The sequence below is a fragment of the Oreochromis niloticus genome, linkage group LG13, assembly GCF_001858045.2.
Source record: "Oreochromis niloticus isolate F11D_XX linkage group LG13, O_niloticus_UMD_NMBU, whole genome shotgun sequence".
In the NCBI taxonomy this organism is placed as follows: Eukaryota; Metazoa; Chordata; class Actinopteri; order Cichliformes; family Cichlidae; genus Oreochromis; species Oreochromis niloticus.
This window is the reverse complement of record NC_031978.2, coordinates 30,136,174-30,153,187: the sequence shown is the minus strand read 5'-3', so window position 1 is coordinate 30,153,187 and position 17,014 is coordinate 30,136,174. Positions and strand designations below refer to the sequence as shown.

At 39.8% G+C, this 17,014-nt stretch overlaps 1 protein-coding gene across 4 annotated transcripts in view; it reads right to left on the bottom strand.

Moving 5' to 3' along the window:
* The window catches only part of fancl (FA complementation group L), a 38,993-nt gene that overhangs the window by 15,611 nt on the left and 6,368 nt on the right, over window positions 1-17,014 (bottom strand). For all 4 annotated transcript variants that reach the window (XM_019366668.2, XM_003452328.5, XM_013275776.3 and 1 more), the window contains exons 6-7: window positions 8,665-8,761; window positions 1,514-1,582 (exon numbers count right to left, since the gene is read on the bottom strand). In XM_019366668.2, coding sequence (XP_019222213.1) covers window positions 1,514-1,582; window positions 8,665-8,761 — 166 coding nt within the window. The remainder of the gene's footprint in view (window positions 1-1,513; window positions 1,583-8,664; window positions 8,762-17,014) is intronic.

The following is a 17,014-nucleotide window of genomic DNA, read 5'->3' as shown; positions in this document are numbered from 1 at the left end:
GAATCCAACTGAGAATCTGTGGAGGGAGCTGAAGATCAGGGTGATGGCAAGAAGACCCTCCAACCTGAAAGATTTGGAGCTCATTGCTAAAGATGAATGGGCAAAAATGCCTGTGGAGACATGCAAAAAGCTGGTCTGCAATTATAGGAAGCGTTTGATTGCTGTAATAGCCACTAAAGGCTTTTTTCTATTGATTATTGAGAAGGGTATGAATAATTCTGGACATGATACTTTTTGCTAAAATATAAATAAAACCTGAGAAATATTTTTTTCCACAATGATGCCTCTTGTACATCGTCTTATTATCTTTGGGGAGACACCTGTGTCATTTCTGCTCAAAAAAGAACTTGCTTGTTGAACAAAAGTAACTTTAAGTCAAAATTTGGCAGGGGTATGAATAATTATGGGCTTAACTGTATCTTTCTTGTGTAAATGTAAATTTGTCTGTTATTGTGTAAATACTTATGCTATTGTGTACTCCACACACATGGAGAAATGCCAAACTGCCTTTCACTGCTCTTGTAACAGTGATCATACAAAGCTATTCTATTCTATTCTATTAATGCCTGGTTCACAGTTCCAGCACTACTTCTACAAGTGCATGCTCAGTCCACTGTCAGCGAAACCTTATTATCATAAAACTAAATGTGATATATGTTATATGGATTCATACACAAATAATACTGCACTTGACAGCATGACAATGAGGGGCAGCAAAAAACAGAAGACAGTTCACTTGGTGGGTGTTTTTTGTATATTGATTTTTGACAGTTATACACTGGCTTAATGAAGAGGGCATATTACTTAGTGTTTGCATATTGCTCAAACTCAGTGCTTTACATTGAGTTTGACTGGCTTAATTTATCTGTGCACATTTACAGACGTTACACAGTTTCTGAGTTTTATTAGAATTATTTTTTATATGAAAAAAAATTGGGGATGTGTCATCCGCATGTTCATTCTAATCCAGTAGTAGGTGTGTAGTAGTCAGGGATTTCACCATCTTTTACTCTGAATGTAAATCTTCAGTAATTTTAGAATCTGTCATAATGAACTACGAACTTCAAGATCTTTTGCCACAAAGTAAGAATGGGTGGATAAATTATACTAAAATTTAATAAAAAGCATGAAATAAAAATAAAAAAATATTACACCCTGAAGCGTAACCAAACATTTTTAATGCATTATGGTGTATCCTTAGCAGAAATTTAATCCCAGTTCATCTTGCCTGAAATCAAAATAGCATTTTAAGGTTTAATCTGATGTCAGTATGAATTCTTGTGGTATTGCTTTTTAAGGCAGCTTTCACTGACTTCATACATTTAAAATATTGGGAGATATTTTTTTTGATGTGTCAGATATTTTTTGTGAGTTAAATCTTTTAGATGACATGTTTCTGAAACAAAAGTCAAAAGTGTGATAAAAAGCAACCAAGTAGCATTTGACATTCACTGAACAGAAGTAAAACCTCTTTAGACAGACAATGTGTGTGCAGCAGTGTATATTTACTTACCTGTGCTGTCCAGTTTATAGCTAGTGGCACAGGCAGGTCAGCTGAGCATTCAGGAGCCTCTGCAGGATGCTGTGTGTTAAGAAGATGGGATAATACTGTAATACTGAATATATTAAGAATTCATTTAAATACAAAAGCAAAGTGATCCCCGAATTCTGATTAAATAAATATGCATCAGGAAGTTGGGCATCATAGTTTAGGAATTAGGCTTAAACTGGGATTTCTCAACATGCTAGAAGAGTCTGCTATAATAGGTCAATAGCCTCTCATAACTGACATTAACAGCCACCCTGTATTTATTTAAAACAGTCGAGTTATTACGACTTTACTGGCTCAACTTTCTAAAGAGCTGAAAAATACATTTTGGTCAATATATATGAGCAGCTCTTTTTTATCCTGATCACCTTCAGCATCACACTACTCTGTCCTCATCCTCTCTCACTCCCCTGCCTTCCAAGCCTCTACGCATCCGTGCCAGTGCTGCCTCCTCCCTGGCTGTGCCTGGTGAGGGATGACCTGGCGCTGGATCTGGCGGAAGCAGCTGGAACACAGAGAGGACTTGGAGCTACTTTTTCACAGTGCCAAAAAGGTGAGGAGGGCCAGGTAGGCAGGTGGGCACAGAGTGGGGTCCCACCACCCTCCTTTGTCCCCGGTGGATGTCATCTGGGCTTAGCTAAGCACCAGCTCACCATGATATCCACCCACCATGCCCAGAATATGCATCCCCACTCTGACTTACAAAAAGTAAAACATTCACTTGAAAAGTTTTTTTTTAAAACAATGTCTTTTTATTAAGAGGTTTTCCTTTTATACACAAACATCAACATATATATTATACATATAAACAGAAAGAAAAAAGAAGGGTTACAGATGATCTGTACATTAAGTTTAACAAGTACATTTAGGCTGTAAAATGAGTTCAGAAATGTATCTTCAGCTGTGAAATAAAAGGAAAGAAAAAAAAAAGGGAAAGAAAGAGAAAAAAGAAAGAAAAATATAAACATATGTATGATGTATCCCAAAGTAACATAATCCCTGCAAACTAATCCCATTCATTCCCACCCAGGTCACTGTCCTAGACCTGCACACTGTATTTCCACACCTGACTTAAGAGAATTTGCTGAAAAATTCTTATAGATTTTGAAAATCATCAAGGAAGGGTCCCCACATGTTTTGAAATTTCCCAGTGGAGTTCTGAAGTGAGTGTCTTATCTTTTCCAGTTTTAGACAGGCCATGAGGTCATATAACCACTGTTTGTGAGTGGGAGGGGCAGCGTCCCGCCACCTCAGTAGGATTGCCCTCCTGGCCAACAGATAGTGCCTGTTTTTTAGAGGCCGGTAGAAGCACCTCATTCTCACTGATGCCAAACAGAGCGAGAAGGGGGCCAGGGGCCAGCGTCACACTGAAAATCCTGGATAGGGTATGAAAAACGTCCGACCAGAACTGAATGAGATTGGGACAAGACCAGTACATGTGGACCAGTGAGGCTTCAGCAGTTTTGCATCTGTCACAATATGGAGTGATTTCAGGATAGATACGGGATAATCTGGATTTTGAGAAATGGGCTCTATGCACCACTTTGAACTGGATTAAACAGTGGCGGGCACATAATGATGTTGTGTTGACATGTCTAAGTATAGAAGCCCATGTTTCGTCAGAGATTGTCACGTTTAGGTCTCCTTCCCACAGTGTCTTGAGCTTGGATGAAGAGGTATGTGCCAAATTTAACATTTTATTGTAAAGCAAGGAAATCATCCCTCTATTGGTTGGATTGAGTTGTAGGATAGTTTCTAATAGTGTAGGCTCTGGTGGAGGGCTTGAGCTTGAGGTCTGGGAACAAATAAAGTGCCTGACTTGCAAGTATCTGAAAAAGTGTGATGGTGGAAGACTATATTTATTAGCAAGTTGTTCAAATGATGCTAGTTTGTTGGCTATGAATAGGTCCTTAAAGCAAGTTATTCCACTCCTGTGCCACTCCGCAAACCCACCATCCTGGACAGAAGGTTTAAAGAGATGGTTAGATGCAATGGGGCTGAAAAGGGAGAAGTCACAAAGTTTAAAGTATTTCCTAAACTGGCCCCATATTTTTAATGAGTGCACCACTACAGGGTTGGGAATGGAGTTGAATGAAGAGGATGAGAGTGGAGAACAAAGTGCAGCTGGTAAGGATATACTGTTGTCACTATGCAATTCCATAGTCACCCAGTCAGGACAACCACTCCGATTGTGGTAAAAATACCAAAACACCAAACATCGCATGTTAGCAGCCCAATAATAAAAACGAAAGTTGGGAAGTGCAAACCCACCCTCAATTTTAGATTTTTGGAGATGCATCTTATTAAGCCTTGGGCGTTTACCCTGCCATAGATAAGATGAGATGACAGAGTCCAGCTCATTGAAAAAAGTATTGGGAATGAAAATGGGTAGGGCCTGAAAAAGGTATAAAAATTTGGGTAAAATGGTCATTTTAATTGAATTGATACGTCCTACCAGAGACATAGAGAGTGGCGTCCAGTGGGTGAGGGACCGCTTCACTTGGTTCAGCAATGCACTGACATTTTCTGTGAAAAGGTCTTTATGTTTTTTTGTCACTGTGATTCCCAAATATGTAAATTTTTTCCTTTCAACTCTGAAGGGCAAGCAGGTGAAGTCTAACATACTTGCTTTGCTACTTAGCGGGAAGAGCTCACTTTTATTAAGGTTCAGTTTATACCCTGAGATCTGACCAAACTGACTAAGCAGATTCAATGCAGATGGCAGTGAGGCTAAGGGCTTAGAAATAAAAAGCAGGAGATCATCTGCATAGAGCGAGACCTTGTGTTCTGTATTGTTTCTCCAAATGCCGTGTACCTCTTTGCAACTGCGGAACGCAATGGCAAGGGGTTCTATGGCCAGATCAAAAAGCAGGGGGCTGAGAGGACATCCCTGGCGTGTGCCTCTGTGGAGTTTGAAAGGTTTTGACAATTGGAGGTTAGTTCTTATTGTAGCAGATGGTTGAGAATAGAGTAATTTAATCCACGAAGTAAATTTCGCTCCAAAGCCAAATCCATCAAGGACTGCAAAGAGATAATCGAACTCAACTCGATCAAAGGCCTTTTCAGCGTCAAGCGAGACTACACATTCATCAGAGTCTGTAGAGCTGGAGTAAACTATGTTAAATAGCCTCCTTATGTTAAAATATGAATGACGACCTTTAATGAAGCCTGTCTGGTCTTTTGAAATAATTTTTGGAAGAACTATTTCTAGTCTACGGGCAAGTATCTTGGCTAATATTTTAGCATCTGTGTTCAATAGAGAAATGGGTCTATAGGAGGCACATTCCAACGGATCTTTTCCTTTCTTTGCAATAAGTGTAATACAGGCTTCATAGAATGATTGAGGAAGAGATCCTTGTTTGATGCAGTCCGTAAGGGTTGCACTAAGCTGCGTGGACAGTAATGAAGAGAAGTGTTTGAAAAATTCTGACGGAAAGCCATCCGGACCTGGACACTTGCCAGATTGCATTGAAGCTATAGCCAAGGAAACTTCTAGCTGAGAGATGGGTTCATCCAGTCTTGTTTTAAGTTCTGGTGGAATTTCAGGAATGTCAAGTTTAGCTAAGAACTCATTAATTGCATTGGAATCGGTTTGGGACTCTGAGGTGTAAAGTTGTGAGTAAAAATCCCTGAACACTTCATTGATTTTTTCGTGATCTGTGACAATGTTGCCATCTTGTTGTCGAATTTTAAGAATACTTTGCCTTGCCCTAGAACCTTTTAGAAGGCTCGCCAGTAATTTATCAGGTTTGTCACCATGCATATAAAATTTGGATTTGTCATGTAAGAGTACACGTTCAGTCGAGTACGTTGTGAGTAGGTCAAGTCTTGTTTTAAGTTCTACACGCTTTTTAAATATTTCATGACTCTGTTTGAGAGCATACTATTCATCGGTCTCCTTAATTTGTTGCATTAACTTATTTCTTTCATGGGTGGACTGTTTTTTAATTATTGCTGAATAAGTAATAATCTGACCTCTGATATACGCCTTAAAGGCATCCCATACGACAAGGCTGGAAGTCTCTGGGGAAGAGTTGGTGGCAAAGTAAAAGCGTATCTCATCCTGGATAAACTTTACAAAATTTTCATCCAACAGAAGGGTCGAATTGAAGCGCCATTGTGCAGCTTTAACAGGAGGGTGTGGAAGAGACAAAGACAGAGTAAGAGGGGCATGATCTGAAATAACTATGCTATGGTAGGCACAGGAGTGGACCTGCTGCAGACAATTAGTGTCAATGATAAAGTAATCAATTCTTGAATATGTATGGTGCACATGTGAAAAATAGGAGTAATCTCTTTTATGAGGATTTAGGGTACGCCAAACATCACACATTCCATATTCTGATAGAAAGGCATGAATGACAGATGCAGATTTGCTTAGAACAGTACTCTTAGTGGATGAGCGATCCAGGGCTGGGTCTAACCAGCAGTTAAAATCACCCCCCAGAAAAAGAGAGTAGATATTTAAGTCGGGTAGAGAGGAGAATAGTTGTTTAAAGAAATTCTCGTCATCTGTATTAGGAGCATAGACATTTACTAGGGCAACAAGACTGTTATACAGTTTCCCACTGACTATGACATATCTGCCCTATTTGTCTGCTACGACATTGTGGGCCTCAAAAGGAATGTTCTGCCTGACCAATATAGAGACCCCACGTGCCCTAGCTTGGAAAAGTGAGTGAAAACACTGGCCCCTCCAACGTGAGAAGAGACGGACATTATCAGAGGCCCTGACGTGGGTCTCCTGCAGGAAAGCCACATCAGTGTTATGGTGTTTAACATGTGAGAAAACCCTCCTTCTCTTGACTGGATGATTTAGACCTTTAACATTCCAGCTTAGAAAGTTTAATTGCAGGCTCATCTGATTTATAGAGCAAAGACAATATTCACACTGGCCTTAGATGATAAGAACAGAATAACTTTACAGTGGGTGGAAATTAGTTTGGAACAGGTTAAAAAAAAGAACAGCGTATGAGGTTCATAGCAGTGACCCTTACCCTCCCCAAACCCTCCCCACAACAGAAAATGGCTGCCAAAAAAAAGAACAAGAACAAGCAGCGAGCTCTTCAAACTTAACATATTTAAAGTGTTACTCCTCCTGTCTATGATAGCAGTCTAGGTGTTGAAGCAATCGAACCACTGCTCCGGTGGCCATAGCATAGTAAGATGAAACCCCTTATCTTACTGTTAAGTTATGAAACTGTGTATCAGCCACCAAATCCAAATGTAATTGCTGGGATGTTTCAAAGCAGAGTCCAAGTACGTAAACAAACAAACAACCAAACACAAAAAAAAAGATGTAGTTCAATAAGTACTACTGGTATAACTGAATTATTGAATGAGAACAGACAGAAGGCTACGAACAGATAACAAAACTCCCCGTCTCCGTGCAACAGGTATTACGTCATTAGCCAACGGGTAGAGGTCAATGAGGTTGCCTCCTTATTTATCAAAGAAAGAACACTTGAAAAGTTTTAAGTAATTCTACTGTCAAAATCTCAAAATTAAACATTTTTTTTAAAAAAAGCCTCATTGTATGTGTGGAAGATAAGCTGCAGAGCTCATTTCTTCAAGTGTGCATCATGTAACCTATTTTTAAATATATTTAAATATTTTTTTGTTGCCAGTGTTTGAATTATAAAATTTTTGTGTAAAGCAAAACCAAAATCTATGTCTGCACAAGCAGCACACCGCTTTGGTTACATCCTTAAGTTTACCTCTTTCATCTTGTTTAAAGCCAAAGAAATCCCAAATTGGTGACTTTATATTTTTTAATGCTGTCAGAGTTAACGTGCCGTCATCACTGAACCGATGACATACTGACATGGGTTAATTGTTAACGCGACTGACAATTAACCCATCTGGAGCGCAGACTGAGTCAAAATCCCTGAAACGTCTCTGTCAACACTTTTCGGGCAGTTTGTCCAAAGATTGTTCATTCTGCGCTCCAGATGGTTTGAGGGCGTTAAAAATTTTAATCACGTTAATTGTGATGACCGCGTTTAAGCTGGGTTTTTTGGAAATTAGTTCGTCCATGTTTGGACTTCTGTGTTGTAAACGCGCAAATCAGTCCGTGTGTGATTACATTGCTTTGCTCATCAAAAAGTGTGCGCATTCGCGAAGATATCACCCATCTGCGATTGTTGGACTGATTTTCCAGTTGGAAAATTTTTACATATCGCCCAATCCTACTGTGCACAAACACTAGTGAGCAGCACTGTGCTGACTTTAATTAATTTACAGATGCAACCTATGCAGCGCTCGTTTAAATTTCCACTTTAGCGATGCATGATGACATTTAAATTTATCCTTTATCCTGATTTGAAAAATAAATTGTCTCATTATTTTTCAAAGTTCAACTTGGTTTTTAAAAGTTTAGCGTTTTAAAACCAGATCTCACAAACTTTACTAGTAAGATCAATCTTACTGGACGAGCAGAGGAGAAGCTGCACATCTCATTTCTGTAAGTAGTTCATTAGTCTGAGACTAAGATATCACAAATCATGCTTTCAGATAGTGAAGCTTTTCTGCTTGAGCAGTGACAGCGAACTCAGAGTCAATCACGGGAAGCTGCAAGCGAAACGAGAAGAACATTTCAATGATCAGAAATCAAGTAGCCTCACCACTGTAAAGCTTACAATCAAATCATTAACTTTTGTTTTATATGGAAATTCCACAGCTTGCATTTAGGTTAACCTACACTAGGTAGAGGTTTTGTGTATCTCTCTCAATAGCAGAGCAGAGACAGCAGCTATGCAGATGAGTGTGGGTGTACTGATTTTCTCTATGCATTTTCCATCACGCTGAGGTTATGTGGAGATATTTTATCTGTGCTACATCTCAGTCACAGTGGGTTATCGTGTCTCTCCACACCCTCTCCAGTTTGACCCAGATTTAGGGGCACAGATGTAAATCACTGATTTGCCATCAGCAAAGTGAACAACCCCACATGCATTTGGTGAAGTCAGCCTGTTTGGATTTGGATTGGCTGTAGGTCAACATCAAGTTGTAGAGTATTCCATTTGATGATGAATAATTCTTTTAGTGTGGAAAATGATCCAGTCCTTACGGTAAACTGTGTGTTTCTCAGTGTGCACAATGAGAGTGCGCCTTACCTTAGACTTGAGTTTAACAGTGAGGATGTGCTGCCTTCCAGCGGAGTCCTCCGCTTTCAGTCTCAACATTCGGAACTCTGTGTCGATGAAGAGCAGCCTGAAGATGGACACGCACAAAGCACACGCCATAAATCAACCTCTATTCATAGAGAAGGGCACACGCAACACTGTAACCTGACAGCAGCCATCATCAGTCATTAATCACAGCTGCAGAGAGCAATATTGAGACATAAACTCTACCTTGAGATTTATCACTCTGGGTACCAACACAGTGACATTACATCAGACTGCAACTCTGGAGTCATGGCCTACAACTATGGATCATTTTCTGCTAATCGGTGTTCCTCTGCAGCAAACTGTGGCCACAGTAACCTGACATGCACTGCCTTACCTCAGCTGACTCAGTCCTCACCTGTGATCTAAAGTCCTGGCCCATACCTTACTGTACCATCCTGTAAGTTAATTTGCCGATTCACCCTGTTAATAAACAGCTGACTAGTCATCTTACAATAATTATAATGATGTTCACATATATTTGTATTCACCACTAAATACAGAATGAAAAATTTAAAAAAAAGTGCCACCAGTGCTTTACCAGCTTGGCAAAACCTGTCTGTCTGGTGGGTTTTTCTTAGTAAAAACAAACAAAACACACAGTTTGTGTCGGCACAGAACCTGGTAACAGTCTGCTGGATACGAATATTGGGTCTTCCTGCTTTTTGGAGAATTCCATCTGTGGATAAGATTTATAAGGAACTTCTGGGTATTAAAAAAACAAGGAAGACAAAATAGATGGTGGGCAAAAATGAACTGTGGCCCCCTTTTGCACAGGTATGTGATCAATCCATTCATAATTTCTGTTGGTATATGACTGATGGCTTTGCCCATTTCCATTATTTTTTGTCGTTTTTTTCTCTTTGTAAAAGTTCCCAAAAATAAAGTTAAAAAAAAAAATGAAATTCATTTAGCTGAGTCGTGCTAGTCCCAGACCCAGACCACCTTTCAACCAGCGTTAGCAAAGAAGTTAGTTTTATATTAGCATTAGGTTAGGTTAGTGAGATTAAACAAGACATTTAAAAAAAATACATCACATAACAATTAAATTGCACAGTCTCAGTCTTCTGCAAGAAGACTTCATTTTTACTGAACAAATAATTAATAGCAATTATCCCCAAAATAAAGTATAATAAAGTCTGTATATACTTTAGTATTGACGCAGATTTTTATTAAATGTTCAGAGCAAATGAAGTGGCAGCTGACAGAAACAAATAACAGCCAACACCAGTTTGTCCAGAGGAATAACGTGACCCTAACATTAGCGAGGCTTTAGCAGTTACAGCAGTGAGAGGAAGCTCTCAGAAAATGATGCGTCTCTGGATGACCTTAGGCTGAGATATTTTTTCCAGCCTGAATCAACTTGTAAATCAGACCTTCTCCTTCCTGAGCTAATTATAACCTATTGAGGTTAAGGACACAACACTGATGTGGCTGGAGCATTCACCAACACTGCTGTCAGATTTACTGCTCCTTCTGCTGCTCCAGCACACTGTGAAGGAGTCAGTTCCTCCCCCTCGCCAGACCAACACCAGTCTACTGAGACCCAAAGATAAAAGACTGATCCGAGACAAAGGATTTGAACAGTCCTCCTCCAGATTTACAGTACATTACGACGGGCGCTCTATGCCGAGGCTGACATGGCTGTATATCAGCTGAGGATTTATGAAGTGTGTTAGAGAGGACTGATGTGAGCATTGTGCTCAGAGAATGAATCGCACGCACACACACACTTAGGGAAGTGATGGAATGATGGGAGACGGTGTCCGATGGGCCCAACTCATAAAAGCGTCTGCTTGCTCACTCACTTTCAATCAAACGCCGGAGTAGGGCGTCCGTGCTTTAATGCCATATGCTAACTAACATCTACGCATACAGACACACAATGTCACCATCGTGCTAGTCTGACAAAGCCACAATTTTAGTTTTGTGTGAACCAAAAATCGGTGCTACCTGCTGAAACACTGAATTTCCTGAACAGGCACTACTCTGATTATTTTATATCCTCCACTTTTACCAAAAGGACAGTCATAAAACACCGATTGCTGCTCACAGGAATAAAGACAAAATAATGGCAAGCATGACAAGTTACCAAACCTATTCAGGTGATGAAGGTGACAGGTGTCCGAAAGAACAAATCAATGGCTAACAAGTTGAATCGTTAAAATCAAGTGCCAGCAAGTTACAGAAGGCATGAACATAAGAATGACCGTCTGTCTAAAAGGAAAACCTCTCAATGTTTTTAAAACGATTTCACATTTGATATTGGAGTAACCCACGATAGATCCCTTTGTATTTCTACAGCTCGTACAGTCTCGTAGGCTGGATGGAACTCAACTTAACAACCATCAGATATAACACTTTTGTAGGTACCTGGAATTAAAATGAATCTTTTACATCTTACTGTTCTACCTGTACAACTATCTACAGCTACAGTACTGTGCAAAAGTCTTGGTCAGCCTTCTTTTTTTTTTTAATATCTCACAAAATGCCAGCCATGTTTTTTAAAATGACCTTGAGTCCTCAAATCTTTCTAAAGGTCATTTTAAAGTTTTTCTTTAGATACTGGCTGCTTTTTCACCGATTTTTAGCCAAGTACCTGACCACTGAACTAGGAATCATTTAAGTACAAGAAAAATGGCACATCCAGGGATAAACCTGACAGACACATCTGGCCCTTCTGTTTATCCATCTACCATTTACTGACCCTTCACCCAGTCAAGTAGCAGATCTTAAAGAAGGAAAACAGAGAGAAAAGGCTGACTGTGTACCGAATTACAAAAGAACTAAACTGAAAATGACTGGTGACAAGTTGTATGGAGTTGTGAATCCAAATTTGAAATTTCTCGTTCAAATCACTATCAGGTTGTGGGGAGGAGGTCAGAAGAGGTACAACTGTGAGTGTGTGCAGTCTGTAAAACAGGGTGGAGGCTGTGTCATGTTTGGAACTGCATTTCAGCCAGTGGTCTGGGAATGTTGTCAAAACTGATGGAATTATCCGATGGAATAACCCAGAAAAGTACTGTCAGATTTTGATCCACAATGCAATACAATCTACAGAGCACAAGTTTGGCAATAGACCACAATCCAAAGCCCAGCAAAAACGCACCTGGATAGAAAAACATCAGTCTGGCCTCCCTAGAGGTAGAACCTCAATATTTGTGAAATAGTGTTGAACGCAGCTAACATCCAAAGAAGAGAAGAGTATACAATTTTTTTAAAACAGAGAAAAAAAATTTAAAGCAAGAAATACTTAATTACTGAATACCTGTTTGTTTGTTTTTAATGCCTATTCAAGAATGTTGGCAAACCACTCTACTTCAAAATCTACTTGTTCACGACTTCCAATAGTGTGCAATGCAAGTACATAGTATTCATGAGAAACCACTTAAGTATGTTTTCTCTAATGTGGTGCATGCAAAGAGTTATGAGAAAGAAGTAAGGCTGGCACAGTAGCAAACTTGCCATTGGATATTTAAGCTGTAAAACAAAAGCTCAAAAAACATCAAAGAATATTGCTAAAGTTGACCTCTGCTCTATAAATCTGGCAGAATGTAAAGAGATAATCTCGACAGAACAAATCTGACCAGTATATAGTATAAGAAAAAGAACTTGTAATTTTGGTTTCTTGACAAAGAATATCAGGAGAAAAAAAATCATTGGTGCATTGCTAAAACACATTTCCAGCTCCTCTCCTCTGGGGTTTCACACCCCGTATAGCAGGGACTAGCTGCCGCCCCTACTTGGCCATGATGGAAACAGCGTGACAGTCAGATGTCCTGCTGGGAAGACTGATGAGAGCATCCCATTTGCAACTCCACACTTCCAGACAGCGCACACCACACACATCAGTGTGTGCGCATGTGTCTTATTTTTTTTTAATATGGGAGTGCGTATTGACAAAGTGATTCATGAATGGTGAGATCAACGCATATGTAATGCTTGTGTGCACTGCATCAGAAACACACATGCAAAACGATGGCATGCACAAGAACGGATAGAGAACGATGTAAGCCGTACAAAAATAAATAAATAAATACTAATAATAATACTAACAATAAAAACACCAACTTTAATAAGGTAGAGGCTACAGCCTGGTTTACACTTTAACTGTGCTATTTAGGACATTCTCATTACTTACAGCAAACCCAGATAACATTGTGTAATTTTACAGAACAGGATTTTACATGCAATTTATTAGTTGGCCTAATAATGTAGCGAAAACAGAGATGAAACCGTGCGTCCCCCCTCAGCTCCGGCCTATCAGAAGCTTGCCGATGTATCTGGCCTCAGAAGAGCAGCAACGCAGTGTGACCGCATGATAATACCAAGATAAGAAGAGACGGTGCTCTGCACGTCCACCAAGAGGCTGTGAACATCGAGTGCCAGCTGTGCCCATAATGAGCCCTGCAGCTTCTAGGGCCACGTACCGAGGCCTCCGAGTGATGGCAGCTGACCTACTTGACCTCATTTTCCATTAATTAACACATGGTTTGCCATCTCCAGCCAATTAAGATGACCACACTCTCAAAATGCACAAATGGAGACATGGAGAGAGACAGAGCTGCTCACTTACCTGGCCCAATCAGCAGACAGAATTACAGCTGAAAACCCCTGGTGGCTATTAGCACGGCCCGTACCAATTAAGACGCTAAGCGAATCTCGAGTGCTTTGGAGATTGAGGCCCACTGTGTATAATGCCTCCTAACCGTAACACGACACTGAAAATGATGTTGGTCCCATTTCGGCATAAAGCATACCTTCACCCCCCCCACTCCTATTAAAACCTGAGAGTCTTCAATTAGAGCCATTTGCATTTTGCTAATATCATAATTGTAGCTCCGGTCATTAATAGGAAAGTGGAAAATGAGTGTAGTAGTCAAGGCTTAATCCGAGCTGGGGGAGAATAGATATCTTTCTCCTAACCGCCGCCGCCACCTCCTCCTCCTCCTCGTTCTCTCCTGATGAGCGGAGAAAACGGTATTAGCCAGACCCGTCAGCGCACGTGGGCTGAGCGTTATTAAATGTGACCTGGATTTAACTATAACTCAATAACTAAAAATAAGGAAGTCATTAAGAGCCATTTGTTAATGTAGAACTGTGTTGTTGTAGGCTCTCCAATCAGTTTACGCTGCTGAAGAAAGGGGGAAAAAAAGTGCTCCATATAGCCATTTAAAGCAGTGGAGGTTTCTGCTCATATATGCACCACAATAAGTTAATCCTGCCCCTGGGGAAAACGCAGAAAAGTAAAAATACATATATCAAAGCTTTGACAGAGGAACAGGAGAGCCACCGAGTTGATACGTGGAGCTCCATCAGCGAGCAATTCCACAGGCAAATTACTACCACAGTATCCTGGGACCATGTAAGTGGGGAATGGAACCATGTTACTACATTGTTCATTAAGAGAAAATAACTTGTTTGATTATGACTTGATATTCTCAAAGCTAATTTCAACAGCCTTTTACATTGAGTGGGGATTGAATCTGCACTATTTTAACTTGATGATCACACCTACAGCTTTAGAATCACCACATGCACCTACAGACTTCCACAATATTATCTGATCAATCTCATGAAGGTCATCCTGACCTCAAACGCTGAGAAGTGACAGAGGGTTTACTCCCAGTGTATGAACCTTACTGTGCCTGAGCAAGGCTGGCCTACAAAATCAAGTTCTCCTCAGACTAGCGGGACCACTGCATAAACTCACAGGGAACACTTAAGCATACAGTGCCCTGAACCACTTTAAGATGTGGGTCCAGGAATAGTTCCATTAAATGAGGTGGTGTGATTGCTATGCTTTCACGACTCAGACTGCTCGTGAAAACAACTGTTAAGTAATTAATAAACCTATAAGTCATGAGAGGACAGTGTGCAGTAAAAACAGCCAATAAATAAACCATAAAATTCATAAACCACAAACCTCTTTGTGCTGTGCAAAAGTCTGTGCGAGACAGAGAGCGGGCGATCAGAGAAGCTGAGCCTGACCATAAGGCTGGATGCATTTCACAGCAAGTGCTTATTTGGATTAGACTCATTTTGATTGCTTTAATAAGGTACGCCTTTTTAAACTTGTAAGAACATGTAACTATGGTAACTGGCTGGTTCTGGTTAGACTTAGTCTGATGATGAGTTAACAACTAACTAAATGTCTGTTTCTTCTAAATTTTAAGACATGAGAAAGAATGATAATTGTTTCAGCAAGTATGAAGAAATGCATACGAACTGTATTAGAATATACGCAGATGAGAGGTAACAGTGACATGTGAAGGAGTGATGTCTTGGTAAGAAAACAGTTGAGTGCCATGAAAAAGTATTTTGCCTCTTCCTAGTTCCTTAGTTTTTTTCACATTTCTTTCACTTAAATCTTTCAGATCAAACAAATTATATTAGTCAAAGATAAAGTAAGAAAAACACGAAATGTAGTTTTACGTGATTATTACAGGAAAAGAAAAACAGCTATCCAAACCTAACTGGCCCTGTGTGGAAAAAGTAATTTCCCCACCATTGTTAAATGATGAATTAACTGTGATTAACCACACTTTTTGGAAAGCTGAGTTCACTTTCACTTGCCACACCCAGGCCTGATTACTGCCAGACCTGTTGAATCAAGAAATCGCTTAAATAGAAGCTGTCTGATAAAGTGAAGCAGGCTAAAACATCTCACAAAGCAACACAGGATCTAAAGAAACAGGAAACATAGTCATTGACATCCGTTGGTCTGGAAAGGGTTACAAAGCCAATTTAAAGTGTTTGGGCCTCCAGCAAACCATGGAACAGTGGTGAACCTTCACATCAGTGGCCAGTCTACCAAAATTACTCCAAGAGAGCATTGACGACTCATCCAGGAGACAAAAGAACACAAAAGAACCCAGAACAACATCTAAAGAACTTCAGGCCTCACTGCCTATGTTAAATTCAGTGTTCATAATTTAACAATAAGAAAGAGAAAGGTCAAAAATGGCATCCACGGGAGAGTTTCAAGGCAAAAACCACTGCTGACTAAAAGGAACACAAAGTTTCATCTCTCATTTGCCAAACAATATTTTGATGATCCCCAAGAATTTGGGGGAAATGTCATGTGGACTAACCAGACAAAATCTGAACTTTCTGGAAGGCTATGTTATATCGAGTGTAAAAAAAAGAACATCATATCAACAGTTAGTATGATGGTCTGGTACTAGTTTGCTGCTTCAGGACTTGGATGAGTTGCCATAACTGAGGGAACTATGAATTCTAGTCGGTACCAGAAAATCTTTAAGGAGAATGTCCAGCCATCAGTTTGAGAAATTCAAAAGCACTGATCTAGGAGGACAAAACAAAAAAAACAAAACAACAAAACAAACAGCAGGTCCATCTCAGACTAACTCAGAAAAGAGCAAAAATATCTGATTGTGCCACTTTTGTTATCAAGAACAGCAATCAGTTATTAGGTTTAGGAAGGCATTATTTTTTTCACATAGGGCCAGCTAAGTATAGATAATCTTTCATTCCACTGAAAAAGGTAACTGCAAACTTTTTTTTTTTTTTTTTACTTTTTTTTTTAACCGGTTGCGAAGTAAGATGGCCGCACCGACGAGAGCCCCGAGTTATCTCTGCAACAAGACTTAAAAACTAGGGGTGCAACGATACACAAAATTCACGGCTCGGTTCGGTACTTTGGTGACACGGTTCGATATTTTTTCGATATAAAAAAAATGTTTATGCCTTTTTAATTTGTCATTTATTAAAATTATAAATATATATTTTAACTCAAAAGTACAGTTTTTAAATTTAATGTTGCTGAAACAACAAAATAATTAAAAAAAATAAATCTATCTGATCGAGAAATCACTCATCTTTGGAAAAGAGAGTTTATTACAGAGAAATGGCTCTTTCCAAAATAAAAGCTATACTATACCCTTCTTCTGGAGTTTATTCTCAGCAGCATATTAAACATATCAGGTCCCCATAAGGAGAATCATGTGCTAACGGCTGTCTAAATGACTCGGGTAAAGTTTGTAGCATGCGTGCTTGTTGTTTTTGTCTGCTTCCACTTGTCTTTGCACTAGGATGATGTTGGCGTAAATGTGCAGTCATATTCGTTGTGCTGTCAGCGTTAATCTCGTTAAAATGACATTAACGCCATAACGTGGCAAATCTCTGTTAATGAGTTACCGCAGATCACCCCGTGCGTGGGGCTGGACGGCGTCAACACGTTAACGAGCTAACTGCGCTAACGCACAAGTTCCTACCAATGTAATTGAGCACTGCGTGGCACATCCAACATACTGTTTTACTTTTGTTCATGACG